Genomic DNA, 17,019 nt, shown 5'->3' with positions numbered 1-17,019 from the left:
GAGAAATCGTAGATATCCATATATCTCAGTGGTAAGGGGCAGTCCTTTGTACAGCTAGCAGTGGTATAGCTGGGTCATGTGGTAGCTATATTCTTAGTTTTTATGGGCCCTCTATGCCAGTTTCCATACCAGTTCACATCCCATGCTGACAATTTCTGCCATTCTGATTAGATGTGGTGCTTGGTGATCTTAAGTTCTAATAAAAACATATTGTATTCCCGATTGTACAGTGCCAGAGCAGTGTCTCCTTTGACCCCGAGTGAGTAGCATCCTTCATGCTACACCTCAGAGACTATCTTTTCTAAAAATGATGTGCTGTATTGAACCCAGGGTCTTCTTTGTGTCAGTAAACACCACGTCCAATGAGTGACCTCCAGATACTCTCTTGTTCTCTTGTCACTTGGCTGTTCTTTTGCGGGAAACATTGTTACTTCGGGCTGGGTATGGCTGGCATGCCTTGTTTGGTTAAGCTGTAGTGTTAGGCTCTAGGTCTGGATTGGGAGAGGAGTTCACACTTTACTTTCTAACTTGCAGTTGCAGGCCTGGTGACATTCCTGTCCCTTCCAAGGGTTAAGGTTTTCTTTCATTGTCTTCCCTCAGCTCCAATGACTACTCCCTGGTATGAGGAACCACTGTCTGTCATTTCTGGTCCTTTCCCTAGTCTGCTGTGTCTCTTCTGGGTAGTTAGGACCCTTCCTTGTCTTTGTTGGAAATTTGTAAAGAAAATCCTACAAGAGTCCCTGATTGATTCTTCAGTGTCCAGAGGCTGCTGGGACATTGTGTTTACTGCCTTTACCATGTTTTACTCCAGTGTTCTTTCTAGTGGCAGCTCATGCCTCCTGGCTGACCTTAGGCCGATTGATTTCTCTTCAAGGTCATCCTTTCAGTGGGTGGAACGTCATGGCTAGTCTAGCCTGTTCAGTTGGAGAGAGGAAGAAGTGCTCGCTTACATCTAAATTTCAGATCAGATCTCACTTTATAGCCCAGGATAGCCTCCAACTCCCACGTGCAGGATAGCCTCAAACCCCCACGTGCAGGGTTATGAATGTGTGCCATTATGCCAAGTTTGATAGGTAACTTTTAAAATCATGATTCAGAGAATAGTGAACTATTTTTAAAAACCTTATGATTTTAATAATAAGTGTTTTCAATTATGGACGTGTGTTCCTGTGTATGGCTATGTGCACATGAGTATGGGTACCCTCTGAGGTTAGAGGTGTCAGATCCTATGAAGCTAGAATTCAGTGGTCATGAGCTACCTACCCCATGAGCATGTTTAAAATAGAACTCTAAGGTCTTTTGAAAAACAGTATGTACTCTTATGGTGAGTCATCTCTTCATCCCTTCTACTTCTAACTATAAAAGGTTTAGAAGGGGGGCTGGAGAGATGGCTCAGCAGGTAAGAGCATTGGCTGCTCTTCCAGAGATCTGGAGTTCAGTTCCCAGCAACCACATGGTGGTTCACAACCATCTGTAATGGGATCTGGTGCCCTCTTCTGGTGTGTCTGAAGACAGCTGCAGTGTACTCATATACATAAATTTAAAAAAAAAAAAAAAGAAAAAGAAAATTCTTTCAAAAAAAAAAGAGAGAGAGAGAAATTCTTTAAAAAAAAAAAGAGAGAAGAGTTTAGAAGATAGTCAAGTTTAAAGCCACTGTCAGCAACATAGAAAACCAAACTACAGCCTTGGACCTTAGGAACCTCTGAACTATTCTTTGCAGTTTTTGCCTGGTGGCATTTTAAGACTTCTCATCCTATCTCTAGTTTTCACATCAGCCAGTGACACTGGCTTTCCTATCAGTATTTATAGAAATTAAAAACAAACAAACAAACCCCCTCTGCTTGAGGAAGCTTAAGAGCAGACAGTAAGTACTGTTCACTGCTCTGTAGTTTACCTGTAGATCCATCCTACTGCTGCTTGTGAAAACTTTATCTCTGGCTGATGCATTAGGGGGCTGAGCCCTTGTTGCTTCTCTGCCCTGACCAGAATGCAGGCGGTGTCTCCTCTACGAGAGCCTGCATTGTAGGCTTGTTTCATTGAGTCCTGCCTCTTCCTCCAGTGGCAACCCTGTCATAGCAACTCTGCTGGGCCCAGTGCCCTCTGTGTTGTATCTCTCGCATGGCCACTGTGAAGGCAGTGCCTTGTCATCTCCACTTAAACTGCTTCTCACTTGAAAAAGGACTTCTCCAAATGTATATATTCTTGGCAGCTTTGCAATTTTTTTCCTAAAATAGGGTCAGAAAAACTAGACAGAACCTATGTGCCAGGCCACATCTTCCCTGGAGATTCTGTTAGCTAAGCTAAGAGGAACACTAAACCACCTGCTAAAGGAGGTACTCTTTGTTACTGAACAATATGAAAGAGTTTAGAGACTTAGAAAAGAAATTAATTTGTTGCCGGGTGGTGGTGGCGCATGCCTTTAATCCTAGCACTTGGGAGTCAAAGGCAGGTGGATTTCTGAGTTCGAGGCCAGTCTGGTTTACAGAGTGAGTTCCAGGACAGCCAGGGCTACACAGAGAAACCCTGTCTCGGAAAAAAAAAATTAATTTGTTTGAAATACAAATAAAAGTTCAAGTTTATTCTGAGGTCAAGCAAAAGTTGCTCCTAGAGCACAAACAAGTGTCTTTCACTGGTTGTGACTTCACTGGGTGACAGGTATATTAGTAAATCAAGTCGTCGTTACAATGTTCACTTAGAACAATTATACTATTATGGCATGTTGTTACTTCAGAAAGAGGTCCTCTTCTTTAAGTATCAAATTTTAGGGTTTTTCAAACAAACAATTGTTATTAATCAAAATGTTCTTCCTAAAAAGCAATCCCCTTCGAATGTATCATCCTTTCAGAACTTTATATAAAGTTACAGTAAGGACTGAATGACCAACGAATTAGAAGTTTAACATTGTAACTGTGAAGTCTTGCTAGTAAAGCAATCACAGCATGTTAACTGGGTCCATCCCTTAAAACCAATGGTTCTCAACCTTCCCAATGCTGTGACCCTTTACTACAGTTTTCATGTTCTGGTGACCCCCAGCCATAAAAATACTTTTGTCGCTACTTCGTAACTGTAATTTTGCTACTGGTATCATAATGTGTCTGTGTTTTCTGATGGCCTTTGGAGGTGTCCTGCATAGTTGGCTTTACTTCTCTCTATACTTACTTTCTGTAACTATTCCTGTAGACAAACCCTCCAGAAACACTTAGAGCCACCACACACTTGATTGTTTCAAGACTGAAATTGATGTGAAGGGAAAGCTTTGAGCAATTGGGTACAGAGATTTCTAAGATTTGAGAAATCACACTATAGCCCAGGGCTGGTTCCACCTCCCCTACTGTCTCTTCCATCTGTACCCTTTCTCACCCCAGTTAAACCAGTGGGGGGGAAGCACAAGGAACACACACATCTGCCTCTGTCCCCCCACCCTGTGTGTGAGTGCTGTTTTTTGGTGGGTGGGTGGTAATAGTTGAAGCAGCACTTAGAAGATTTGCAGCTTTCAGTGTTCATACGGTATAAGAAGCCTACCCTTTCCAGTGGTGGCATGGGCCCTCAGTCCCAGCACTCTAAATGCCTAGTATGCACACTGTGACTCAGCTTTCCTTTAAGAATAAGACAAATAACTGTTGGTTTTTAATTGCTGAGTTTTATTAAGATATTGGCAAAATTTCAACATACTCCTTACCTGAATAAACAGTTTTAATAAATAAAATATGAAGGATCACTTATGATTACAACTCAACTCAAAAGTGATCTGTTGAGTGGGTTTGTAAATCGTAACGTCACTCACTTCACTCCAGAGAGAATTCTTTGCAGAGAAATGTCATGAACAAGAGAAAGCTTGTCTCTCACCAAAGAGCACCTAGAGAGATTACAATGATGTATCTGCATTATCTCAGACGTCAGAGTTAAAGCATTTCCTTTTCAAGAGTGACTGCTGCGCCACTGTGGAACCCCCTGCCCTCCTTCAGGTTTCTAATCAGTATAATAAGTAGGTCTGAGCAGTTAAAATGCTGCTGGGAGATGCAGCAGCAGGGTTTTTCCTTCAATCAGTACAATTTGGCTGGATGTTATAATACTGGCAGTATCATTTGTTTTGAAGAAATAACCATCTTTTTTCATAGGTCAAAAGAGAAAAGTATTGGGGTTTTGTTTTTTATCCTGGTTTTAAAAGGTGAAAACAAATCTTTTAGTAACTTATGATCCAAAGAAAATTTCTCCAAGCAAAGGTTTGAACAAAACTGTAGTATCTTCTTTTGTAGCCTTAACTGAAAAAGCTCATTGAACAAGTTTAAAAATTAAAAATAATTTAGAGCTTTTCTCACAAAATCTCAGGAAGCCTTTGATGGGGAGGAAGTACTTGAAGCACAGCAGTTTACTTGTCCGCAACACTGAGCTGCGTCATGCATCATTTCCATCTGCCCTGGGATGCTGCACGTCTCACTGGCACAGTGTTCTAGCAATGGAGTGTGGTGGTCATGGAGATGAAGTGATGCTGCTGAACCACTATGAATGTGCAGGACTAGATAGACTTCATGTTGACTTTAGGAACATTGTCCTTTGAAATGATGTTACTTTCAAGGCGCCTTCTGTTAAATTAAATGCAACATGGACTTTAATTGTATAACTTCAAGGACAATAGATGGCACTTATAGGTAAAGAAAAGGTATATACATGTTTTTCTGTCTGACCATCTGTTGTACAGACATAAATAGAACTAATAGCCCCAGTATTTGGTGCTGTAATGTTGCCAATCTCAGTTATCCTTCCCAATATACATGTCTAAAAAAGTGAGGAAAAAAAAAAAAAAAGAAACCTTTGAAATTAGGGACTGGTGCCCTTTGAGACTCACAGTGAATGTACAAGGAGTAGTGACCTCGGTTGGTGACTTGAAGTCTACTTTCCTATCAGATACTACACTTTCTTGTTTATATTTGTTTTGCTATTTCCTACTTTAACAAAACTGTTTTAGCAAGCAAGCAAATTGATGCAGATCATGTTAATTGAAAAAGTGATACTGCCACTCTTTAAGGATCGAGTGTAGAACTTTCACCACCACTAAATTGCACAATGAAATAGAGGTACAAAACACATAGTTCACAGACTAAACCTCAGCATTTACAGTTAATATATATTGTATAGATACTTTTATATCTGTCTAATATTTTTACAATCACCAGATACACCATCATTAAATATAAGTTACAGAAATGTATAGATACCATTAGTTAGAGGGTTACTTATTGCTTACATTAGCAAGCAGCAAAGAAGGGCAGAGGATCTGAACTGAAGGGAACTACTTCCTATCACCAGTGGCATTAAGGTTTAACACTGCATTTCACAAAGCACTACTTCTTGTCTGGTTTATAGAACCAACAGCAGCGTTTATCAGGCCAATAACCACTACTTTAATATTATAGAATGTTAAAGGACTTACCTTACAAATGGTACCTAACTACCTTATAAATACGCACATTGTGAACAAATGAAGTTATTTTTTACAATATTGGTTTATTAACTTGACCACACTAGAAATACTTTATTTTCTAGAGAGCTAATGATATGCGAAATGGAGTTAACACTGCTGTGTAGTCAGACCTACAAAATCTAGACCTTTCAAAATGGGTCTGTTTGTCCCACTTTCATCTACCCAATTTTTTTACCCCACTGATATAAAGCCTATGTCACCTCAAAATTTTTCTTTTCTCATTCTGGTCAAAATCATTACCAACAGATAACCACAGATGTACTTAGCTACTTTGGGGTATGAATGTACACCCAAATTCATTGCTGCCTTGTTTTCTTGTTTCCTTAGAAAGTTTGATTTGAAAGTGACCCTGTACCTGATTGGGTTGTCAACAAGATCTGGGCTTCAGAAACAGACAGCCATGAGTGAGGGCCATGTGTAGGTAGGTAGAGCATGAGAGAGAGGATGAAATTAACACGGCTGAGGTGGCGCCTCAGGTTGTCCTCTCACCTGTGTGTCACAGGTAATGTGGGGAAGGGGAAGACTGACTCCAAGGTCAACAGAAGACACATTGAGAATCTCCACTCACTCTCACATTTGGAAACTAAAAGCTGTAGATTAACAGTGTGATCGTTGCTTAAGAGAAGCCGAGCTTTGGTCGGCTTTTGGATTTTATGTATCCGTGGTGTGTTAGTCATTTATGTCTTGAAATTTGCGAATCTTAGTCCTTTGTGGACCTGGAGAATGTAGCATGAATTGTGTTGTGTAGAACTTGATTAGGGAACAGCAGCAGTGCCTGCGCTGTGAGCATGGGCTCTAGCAGCCACTCTTGCCTGACTGGCCCAGGGTGGGGTGGGGATCATGAGGCTATGGACCCATTCATGGCTGAGAGAAACCAGGCTGCCTCACTGAACAAGTATGATGGATCGTGTACTTGCTGTCTTTCTGCTTTGAAACTTTGAAATGGCAAAAGGTGGTTGATTTAAAACTATAAACTATAAATTAAGTATTGAAAGGAGAAGCACATGACCTGTCACTGTAGTCTGAAGCAAGTAGCTGGACTTTGGCTCATCTTCCAGTTAAACTAAACAGCCCTGGCTCTCAGTAATCTGCATTCTCCTTTGCATTTGGCCTCTGGATTCACACTCAGCCTCCTTCATACCAATTCATTCCCTTGGGGAAAACAATTTTAGAGAAGTTAAAACTATCATTTTTTCATTCTCCAAACTATGTTTTATATTATAGTAATATATGCCTTTATTGTCTGTAAACATAAAAAAAGCAGAAAATATAGAAATGCTATTTTCACTCTTTTTAAATGGCATGAGTCTTATATTGTACCTGACATCATCTCTGCTAAACCTCTTTTATTCCTGAGATGAAGGTACTGTGAAAACATTAGCATCATAGGTTACAACCAGCTGACGGTGGTCTCCTAAATGACAAGTAACAAAATCCCACCAAAAGCACCATAACAGGTTATAAAACGCTCAAATAACTAAAACCTTATGAAGTATTTTAATTAAAAATGTTCATAGTTGCCTTTCATTTTCTATGAAAAATGAATTATCTTACTGTATACTGCCTCCCAAGTCTGAGAATATGACACTTTGGTACTGGTTTACTGCGTCTTTCATCGGCAGTTTAGATCCATGTGGTTTTTAGTCTTTCACCTACCCATACAATTGGGAAGAGATTCTCCATAGTCCCCAAGATCTTGAGGGACATTTTCCAACATTTAATTCTGCATTGTTTCCTTTAGATTAGGCACATCAGACCAGATAGTTGCGATTTCCATACCATCTATTCTGACTGGAATAACTTTCAAGCTTCCACTAGTGACGTGAAGGGATGGTGGAAAGGGGCTCTATGTAGGTGTAGACACATCACAGGGACCAGTTGAATAATTTTTCTAGTGAAACCGCCAATACTTTTGATTAGATTGAAAACGCTATTTTGAGTTTCCTAAAGATCTATGTACATTTAAGGGTTGAGCCATCTGTGGTTTCATAATGAAGCACATGTACGTTAAAAAATTCTACCTTGTTTCTACTCTGATAGTTATATTTTTGAGAGAACTAGCTAGCCTACATTGAAGAAAAGTCTTATATTTTATAGCTCCAGGGAAGGTCTGGGCATGGAATATCATTATGCTTTCTGATCTTCATGTTTCGACTATATCCTTCCCAACTATTTTCCCTCCATGGCAAAGAACTTCTTAACATCTTGTTTCTCTTCCCACTTCGAGTAAGTGAGGAGAGGCTAATGCCTATTTTGTGAGAAGGCTCTCGAGCAGACAGAAATGGATTAAACTTTGAATTAAGCCTGAATCCACGCTGCCTTTTGGAGTAGTGGTGGTGTAAATGATACAATCTAGGCGCTGTTTTCCCCGGGGACTTGAACTGTTCATTTTCCAACCCAGAACAGACAGGAGACAAGTTCTCCTTTCTGCATATCTGTTGCCCTGTTGAACCCAAATTAAAAGAAACCAGAGGCTCTCCAGCACCACTCTGTTCAGGCAGTGATGACTTGACTGAGCTCTCCTTCATTATTAGCTCATTAAGATCTGCCTTCTTTGGTGCACCAGGACCAATCATCTCAACTGGTGGAAAAAACTGGGCACTGTGAGGTTTGCTTGCTTCTATTTGTGTGAGATCTAGGTAGTCTGGGTCTTCCAGCACGTTGATTTGGGGCCCTGGGCTCAGGCTAGTTCTATCAGTGAATGAATCCACTCGCCCTTCATAGCCTAGATCGGCGGGTGCTGAGCACTGGTGCTGTGGCCAAGGGCGCTTGCACTCTCCATGATTCTCCTTATCATCCCCACCATCTTCTTGCCCTCCTTGAAAAGAGTTCTCTGTCCACTCTGACTCCTCACTAACATTTACAGCCTTGTTCATGTCCCTCAGGAATACCACAATAACAGTGATGTTATCACTTGACCCCGCATCACGAGCTGACGCTACTAATTTGTGGGCAACCATGCTGCTGTCTCCATTATTCTCTTTCAAGTGGTCAGACACAACCTTCACTGCCTCGTCAGGGTTCACGGTGTCATAGAAGCCGTCACAGGCCAGAATGAGGTAGTCTTCAGTCCCGTCCAGAACAGTGGAGGCAGAATCTGCATCTCCACAGATGTATGGCTTGTGTTCAGCATCTCCTGTGGAAGCAGATGGGAAGGGAAGGCCGTCAGGAAGTAGGTTGCGGCTCACCTGAATGTTTAGTACGCTCAAGGTCAATAATGTGATTAACTTAATGGGAAAGTTTTATTTTAAAATTGTAAGTAAAACACTGAGTTCTGTGTTCCCTTGATGTTGTTTGTGTTTGCTCATTGCAGGGCTCAGTTCCAGTGTAGGTTTTGCAGATGATAGTGACCATCACATCAAATCTAAATTTGCTTCTGTAGTGAAAATATCAGTCATACATAGGAGAACTCTTAGTTCAGTAGACATTTGGTTTATTTACAACTTGAGAATATTGTAGGAGGGAAAAAAAATAAGTTCTCCCTGTTTTCCTCATTAAACAATTCCCTGTCGGTTTTTTTTTAAGTCATTGATAAGTAGGTTTGTGTTGTAAACATGGAAGAAGGTTTGAGTTACAAATAAAAACCAAGTGTGGGGGACTGACTGGAGAGATGGCTCAGCAGTTAGTATTAGCTACTCTTTCAAAGGACCAGTTACAAATCCCAGCGCCCACATGGTAGTTCACAACTGTCTGGAATTCCAGTTCCAGGGGATCTGAAACCCTTGCACAGACATACATGGAGGCAGAACACCAATGAAAATAAAATTTTAAAAAACCAAGTGTGATTTCCCTAAAGCCAAGGAAGCTTTTGGGCTTATGCATAGTCCCACAGATGGAGCTGGGCCTATATTATTGGCTGCCTGGTTTCTGGTCCACTCGGCTTCTCTTTGATGCTTTTTTTAATGTCTTGTCTGGAAAACAAAAAGAAACCCTACAGTAAGTTTCTTCATGTCTTCACAGATGATCCACCTGTGTTGCCCTTGTTCACCCGACCTTGTATACCTACTAACATAAGCAGACACAAGGCAGTGCTAGGGGAGTTACGTCCAACAGACGAGAGGCCTTGGCCCACAGGTTTCTCTCACTGCTGAGATCACCCATCTTCTAATGCTTTCAGAACTTTAAAATGCAGACACTACCATATTCCTGCATTGTTTTCCTGTAGATGCTTAGAAAAGAGCCAGCTGTTGTTCTTAGCCACCAAATCATCTGTGAGGTAGTGCCCTGTAACTTAGTGTTGAGCACAGCATGAGGATGGATCAGCCTGCCTCACTCCAAATCCTAGCTTGCCCACTTGTGTCTACTAAAAGTTCCCTCTTGCCTAAGATTTCTTTCAAGCATGTCAGGCTCTGAAGAGGAACCCTGTGGCTAAGCTATAAACTGTGGGCCATATGCTATATCCAGCATGTTGAGTACCTAGATACCAGGAAATGACTATTTGCTAATATACCTATTTAAGTTAATGTATCTGTAAGTACAAAACAGAGGGCCTTTTGATCCTATATATTCCCAATGTCACTCCACTAATCCACTGTCCTCACTTTTTTTTTTTCCAAAGTTGTCTAATTCACATAGCCCAGGCTGGCCTCTAGCTTGCTTGCAGCCAAGACAAATGCCTGATCCCCTTGCCTCCACCTCCAAGCTGCAGGAATCCTAACTGTGCACTACCACTCTCCCGGCCCACAGACTGAAGCGAATCACAACTTACGGGTAGGATTCAGAGTCCCACCAGTCCACTTCATTTCTACCTGATTGAAATAGTTTCTGAACTCTACTTCTAAAAATAAATATGATCTGAGTCATACTGTTCCAAAAAATCTTGTTTCAGTGCTAACAATTAGAAGACTATTGCAACTGTTAGTTTAGAACAGAACATACCAAGATTTGCAGAGGAAATACTGCCAAGATCTGGCTTTTCACCTGCTCTCCTGCTGAGTGTCAGATTTATGACATTTTGCCCCCAAATTTGGTAGGAAGGCACAAATATCCATTCCACGATGGGGATGGCAGCATCTTTTATCCTCAGCCTCCCTCTCCATGTGCTAGGAAACGTATGTGCCCAGTCAGCTTTGGCTCAGCTTTAGTGTCATTTGTTTTTGAAGTGGAGTTGAACTGTTCCATAGGCCCTTCCCTGCCCCTCTCAGCCCATTCCAGCGACTCTCCCAAATCTTCCATTCCTCAACTCCTTAATCCAATTAAGCAGGCTCTTGATAGAGTCATTAATACTTTTGGTGGGGGTGGGGGTATGCAAGGTCAACCGCTATCCATTATCATGGTCAAGTTGTTGTTTTCTTCCTACAGATATATTCAAGTCTACTTTTTATTTCAACACTGCAGTATGCAACCTAGCTTAGCCTGAAACTACCTCTCAGTCCTGTCTTAGCCTCCCAAGTTCTGGGGCAGGCATGGACCCCCATGTTGGCACTTGTGTTCTTATACTTAACCAACTGAAAATATTTCTCTCCAATACTAGCAGTTATTTCCTATTTAAAAGTGCATTTCTTTTTTTTAAGATTTATTTGTTTTTTTGTGTATGAATGTGTTTTTTTCTGTATTTGTATGTTTACCACATGTGTGCCTAGTGCCTGAAGCTCTTTGAAGGGGGCATCAGATCTCCTGAAACTGGGATTGACAGATGACCATGAACACTCATGTGGGTGATGGGAATCAAGCCTGGACCCTCTGCGGAAGACACAAGTGCCCTTTTTCTGCTGAGCCATGTCTCCAGCCCATAATCCCATTGCTTGTTTCAACCTGTTTCTCACATGGGACCTCTCAGCCCTTGACTGCTCTGGCCTAGAAGCCCTCTTTTCCTGGCACCTGAACTATTCACTACTCTGCCACTCCTTTTTCCTGGTTCGTTCCTTGATTTAATAGTACAACAGTTGTGTTTTAGAAGTGTGTCAGGTCCAGTTCTGAATGTAGTATGTAGCCACCTTACACATGAATCCCAAAGGACCTGGGTACTAGTACTCTCACTTTATAAAGGAGCAAACCAGTACTGAGACATTATCTTGCCAAGATAAAGTGGCAGAGCCAAGATCCAAATAGAGTGTCTGCCCACTGTGTTACCTTAAGTACCTGATAAGGTTACTCATATCTTGGCATCTTCACACAATATGTATTTTCTGGGCAGTGTTACTCATACCCATAGTTTCAACATGTGTGGGTGCACACATGATAAATAGCATTGCCAAGGTGGGATGAATTACTAAATCCTTATCTCCAACCCAGAACTTTCAGCTAAACTAGAAGTCTGTATTTCTAAGTATGTACAAAATCTCTTCCAAGACATCCCATCAGTACCTAGAATTGAAAATATGTCCAACTGTACTCACCCCCCACCAACTGCTGCTGTTTCATTACAAATGCTTTATCATCTTCCCACTCACAAGTCAGAAACCTGGAAGTTAGTTTTCCTCTTCCTCACAAACTATCATCTGTCTCACCAATTTATAGCCTCCTCCGTGTCTCCTGTTTTAGATGTCCTTGTCTCCAGCTCCATTCCCACAAGCCTTCTGAATGATCTCCCTTTTAGGCTCTTGTACACTCACCTCTATTCTCTGGCTGTAACTACAGGTGCTTGGAAAGACAAGCCTGGCTGTACGTACCCTCTGCTTGTTCATCTGCTGCAGTCCAGACCCTCACAGGCTGGCTGGCAAAAACACTTGTCTTGACCGGTCCACCTTCTTGTTCTCATTGCTATTCCTAAGACTATTTATATCCTGGGGTTTCCCTCCCTAAGCATAGTATGTCACCCTATCCACCTGCAAAGTCACTTTATTTGTGATGTCGATCTTATTCTGTTTTAGGTGTCGCTTCCTGAATACTGCTTTGGTTTCGCAGATTATCTGACAGAGAATATTTTCTGGGCCAGCTGTGGTGTGTATGCCTTTAATACCAGCACTCAGGGGCAGAGTCCCAGCTGCTCTACTTGGACCCTCTCATAAAAACTCTGTGTGTGTGTGTGTGTGTGTGTGTGTGTGTGTGTGTATTCTAAATATTTTCATATTTAGAAAATAGTTTTTTTTTTTATAAAAAGTGTGTTTTTAAGAATTCTATTCATGTCATTTTATAATTCACCAAAAAAGAAACTATGACATTTGGAAAGGACCTCCCATTTTCTGCAAACATGGAATAAAACAATCATTTTGGTTTTAAGAAGATTTGTACACTAAATTGGAAGCTCCTATTAAAAAATAGAAACTGGGGGCTGGAGAGATGGTTCAGTGGTTAAGAGCACTGACTGCTCAGTCCTGAGTTCAATTCCCAGCAACCACATGGTTGCTCACAACCATCTGTAATGGGATCTGATGCCCTCTTCTGGTGTGTCTGAAGATAGCTACAGTGCACTCATATACATAAAATAAATCTTTTTCAAAAAAGAAAAAAATAGAAACTGATAAATTTTATATTCCTTGACATGATTCTTATTTTATGATGAATTTTAAATATATAAACAGCCAGGTAGACTTAAATAATTAAAAAGTCATCTAGTTGTTATTTTAAACAATGATAAGTATTCTGAGCATATAAATCACATCTCAAGTTCCATCATATCAAAGCTAACACAGCACAGTGAGCTAGAAGACTCTGAAGAATGAGATTAATGTTTTCCTACCGATGGCTCTGGAGACGGACAGGCTTCCATTCACCCTCCAGGCACCAAACCAAACCACACAGCCTCCAAGGGCCTCAATTCGCTGCTTCTCATCCTAAAGAGCAGTGCAATAAAAACCAAATAACTACATTCAGGATTTATTCGTGTGCTTTACAGTAAATAGACAGACTGCCCATCATCAGAAAGCCTAAGAAAAGGCTTTCTGTGTATCTCCTCTAGGAGGAGGGCACACTTGCTGAGATTAAAGGCAATAATAAAACTCAAAGAATCCTAATTAAGAAACTACAGTACTGCCATTATGACACGCTATATTGGAACAGATCATACATACCTCTCTGTCTGGCTTGTGTGGTTTCATTAGTTCAACAGCTTGGCCCTTTCTTACCAGCATGACCTGGGAATCACCCACCCATGCCACGTGGAGCATGTTGCCTCTGATAAAAGTCACTACTCCCGTGGTCCCACACCGTAAGCTCTGAAAATAATGTAAGATCAGAGTCAAAGAAAATAAAAGACAGCAAATTCTCATTGCAGAGCAATTTATAATTAATTCAGGCTGCATTTGAGAGAGACTGTTGGTAATATAATTTCACATTACAAACCCAGTTGTCTCAGCATTTTATTTTATTTTTGAAAAGAGGTCTTCACTTGTGTAGCTCTGACAGCCTGGAACTTGCTGTATAGACCAGGCTGGTCTCAAACTTACACGGGTTTGCCTGCCTCTGCTGAGATTAAAACGTGTACCCCCATGCCGGCTCAGAGAATTTTATGTGTATTTTTGTTTACGAATACAATCTACTTGATCTGTGATATGCAAAAACAGGGATAATTATCAGTTTCATTTTAAGTAAACATTTTTTTAAAAAACGGGCTGGGGGTGGTACGAGGACTGGAGAGAGACGGCTCAGTGATTAAGACCACTGGCTGTTCTTCCAGTGGACCCAAGTTTGACCCATATGGTGGTGACTCACAACCACGTATATGACTTAGTCCCAAGCCATCTAATGCCTCCTCCAGCCTCCATGGGCACTGCATGTATCTGGTGCACAGACAGACATACTTACAGGCCAAAAACCCATACTTATAAAATATAAGTTATCAATTAAGTAATATAAAAACTGGACCAGGTGAGAAGGCTCAGAATTTAAAGGGTCTTGCTGCCGAACCGGATAGGCTTAGTTTGATCCCTGACCCTTAACATGGTGGACATAAAGAACCACCTTCTGGGGGTTGTCCTTTCTTCCACACACACACTGGCATGCATGTACACCATACCTACACATCCCCAGAGAGGTGGGGAGAGAGAGAGAAGGAGGGAGGGCAAGAGAGAAGGAGAGGAAGAAGGAGGGAGAAAGGCAGAGAGATACAAGATGCTTGGGTGTGTGTTCTAAAACATGGAATATTCTGTGACTTGTCCAAGAGTTGGTACTGTTCACTATGTAAAACACCTGAAGTATTTGTTCTTCCTAGTTCAATGTTAAATCCGTTTCTTCCCCCCCCCCCCCCCCCCCCATTTTTTGAGACGGTCTCACTGTCACTCTAGTCAGCCTGGAACTCATTGAGAGCTTTTGCCTCTGCTTCCTTCCCAAGTGCTCAGACTAAAAGCACCAGCACCACCACACCTGGCAGCCCTTTGATTAAATGGCTCCAGTTCTAATTTGTTTCATTTGTGACCTACTGGGTAGTCAGTCAGGTGGTACAGTTGTATGAAATGTGTGTGTGTGTGTGTGTGTGTGTGTGTGTACACAAAGCATTGCTTGGTACAGAAGAAATGTCAGCAGTCTCTTCATATTATAGAGCTGAAACAGCATATACTCACTGAAGAAGATGCTTATATACCTTTAAAAACAAAAACCAGAAAAGCCTTCCCTAGAGTATTTTTAGGGAGCTTTGAATGGGAACACTGCATAGAGAGCTAACAGCCTGGGATGTCACTGCAGTAGCTACCACAGTACTTAAAGCTCTTGATCCCGCTACACCAAAATGACATCTCCACTTGACATGAGTCACCACCAAATAAGCATGACACTGTTACTAAGGACCTGGCCCAAATTAGAACGAATGCGTCAGGGGTGGCAAAGGGCTTCTTGTATCCAATGAGAAAAACAACTTCTCTTTTTCCCTATATAGGAAAAGTTTGTTATAAATCCTCACCCACCAATAAAATGTCTTCCCACACAGAATGTTCAAAAACTCAGCCCTCTGGAACATACGATATAAAGACACTTCAGTGCATATGCCTGGAGAGAACAGGAGGCAGGGTGGCTTCAGAGCAGGAATAACTGCTTTTCCCCAGCAGTAAACAGCACATGGAGCACAAGAAAAGCGACTGCTGGGAGGACCCTGAATTATGCAGCAGCATTGGCAGGACAGAGACACAGCACCAGTGACAGCAAGTGAAGGAAATATGGTCAGGAAAGCCATCACTTTGAAGAAACAGAAAATGGGATGTCGGATTTAAAAAGACGACATGATTATTGTCTCATGTTGGTGACTACAGATGACCAGTCTCTCCACACCCCCCACGCTGAGAGGCAGCAGCCTCCAGAAAGGCAGAGCTGAGCAGAGTGCTGGCCCCAGAGCTGGAGAAAGGGCTAGGGCCATCTTGGGTTCTCTTTTGTAGCCCCACCTCTACCTGGGGATCTTAATAGTTCCTATAGCTAATTTGTGTATTAGTCCAAGCTTAGGGGTCGATGTAGATACCTCATTCATTCGTTATTCAATTTCATTCATCCCAAGCCCCACTAATGCTTTACAGCATAACTGAGATCAGGGAAACGGATCAAGTAACAGTCTGATCTTTCAATTTTAAAAGTTCATGTTTGAGTCATGGGGCAGAAGTGTTAACTTACTGTGTGTATCTTAATTTGTAATTATTTTTGACAAGTAAAAAATGTACATTTTCTATTGCCTGCCCCCAGCTAAAAATCCAACAGTGCCATATGTACCCATTGCCCAGAATGATAAATATATAGAGATATATATTTTACTTTTAGAATTTAATATGGAAGTCCTGAATTTCATTCAGAGTAAAACACTTAGGTCTGACTTAGCCTTAGAAATATAGGACATGAGTTCTGTCTTTTCTTCCTAGTAAGAGAAAAATCAGTTCAAGGGTCATCTAAGGATCCTCCCTCTTTGCACAGTAATGACTGCCTACTCATGCAGAATCAAATGTATGGAAGGAATCCCAGTCTCTGTTTCTTTTTTTAAACTATTGTTTTCAGTTTGCCACATCCAGATCTTTGTCTGCAAGGGTGCTTAGAGAGGTAGCCTAAGTTCAAAGCTGACAGGCAGTTGGGGGAAAGAGAGAAGAAACAAAACCCACCCGCCAAATCCAGCAGTAGTTATAGAAAGCAGCCAGAAAACCACAACCTGAACCTCCTTTACAGTAGATCAGTGTGCCCCACAAAACTAGTCCTCAAGGGGGAATTGGAGTTAGAATTGAACAGAGTCCAACACGGTGGCTCAAGTGAGTGTATGTCTGTGTTTGTATAGTTTAGATAGCGTATACTTGGAAAGAGAAAAAGGTCTGAATAGCCCCTTAACCACAGAGACTGGTTGAACTTGGCTAGTGCAGTTGTAGCCAGAGTTCACAAGGACATGCCATACCTCCCTGGCTGCCTTCTGCACAAAGCGCTCATCTGTGACACGGAAGGCCCGGCAGAGGGCCTCAGCAGGATCATGGGGAAACATCTCCTGGCGCACTAAGTTAACGTGAAGGTGGACGGAGGCATAGATAGCAGCGTCCACTCCCCCGTGGCCATCAAAGACTGCAAAGTATGCTTGTTCCTCCTGGTCCTGTCAATAAGACACAAAACAGTTAAGGAATGGGCATAGTACCATACAAGTGATCTGATTCCCTGGAGACATGCTTGCTCTCCTGGGTTTGTCATTCAGATAATGAGACTCCCTT

At 41.7% G+C, this 17,019-nt stretch overlaps 2 protein-coding genes across 5 annotated transcripts in view; one reads left to right on the top strand and one right to left on the bottom strand.

Annotated features, from left to right (window-relative positions):
- The window catches only part of Trim37 (tripartite motif containing 37), a 136,007-nt gene that overhangs the window by 98,961 nt on the left and 20,027 nt on the right, over positions 1–17,019 (top strand). The window lies entirely within an intron of this gene.
- Positions 3,621–17,019, bottom strand: part of Ppm1e (protein phosphatase, Mg2+/Mn2+ dependent 1E) — a 132,202-nt gene continuing 118,803 nt past the window's right edge. For both annotated transcript variants that reach the window (XM_034505961.2, XM_076936085.1), the window contains exons 4-7: positions 16,716–16,904; positions 13,435–13,578; positions 13,104–13,197; positions 3,621–8,618 (exon numbers count right to left, since the gene is read on the bottom strand). In XM_034505961.2, the coding sequence (XP_034361852.1) occupies positions 7,567–8,618; positions 13,104–13,197; positions 13,435–13,578; positions 16,716–16,904 (1,479 nt within the window). In that variant the 3' untranslated portion in view covers positions 3,621–7,566. The remainder of the gene's footprint in view (positions 8,619–13,103; positions 13,198–13,434; positions 13,579–16,715; positions 16,905–17,019) is intronic.

The sequence above is a fragment of the Arvicanthis niloticus genome, chromosome 6 (assembly GCF_011762505.2).
Source record: "Arvicanthis niloticus isolate mArvNil1 chromosome 6, mArvNil1.pat.X, whole genome shotgun sequence".
NCBI classification, from domain to species: domain Eukaryota; kingdom Metazoa; phylum Chordata; class Mammalia; order Rodentia; family Muridae; genus Arvicanthis; species Arvicanthis niloticus.
This window is presented reverse-complemented; position numbering and strand designations above follow the sequence as displayed.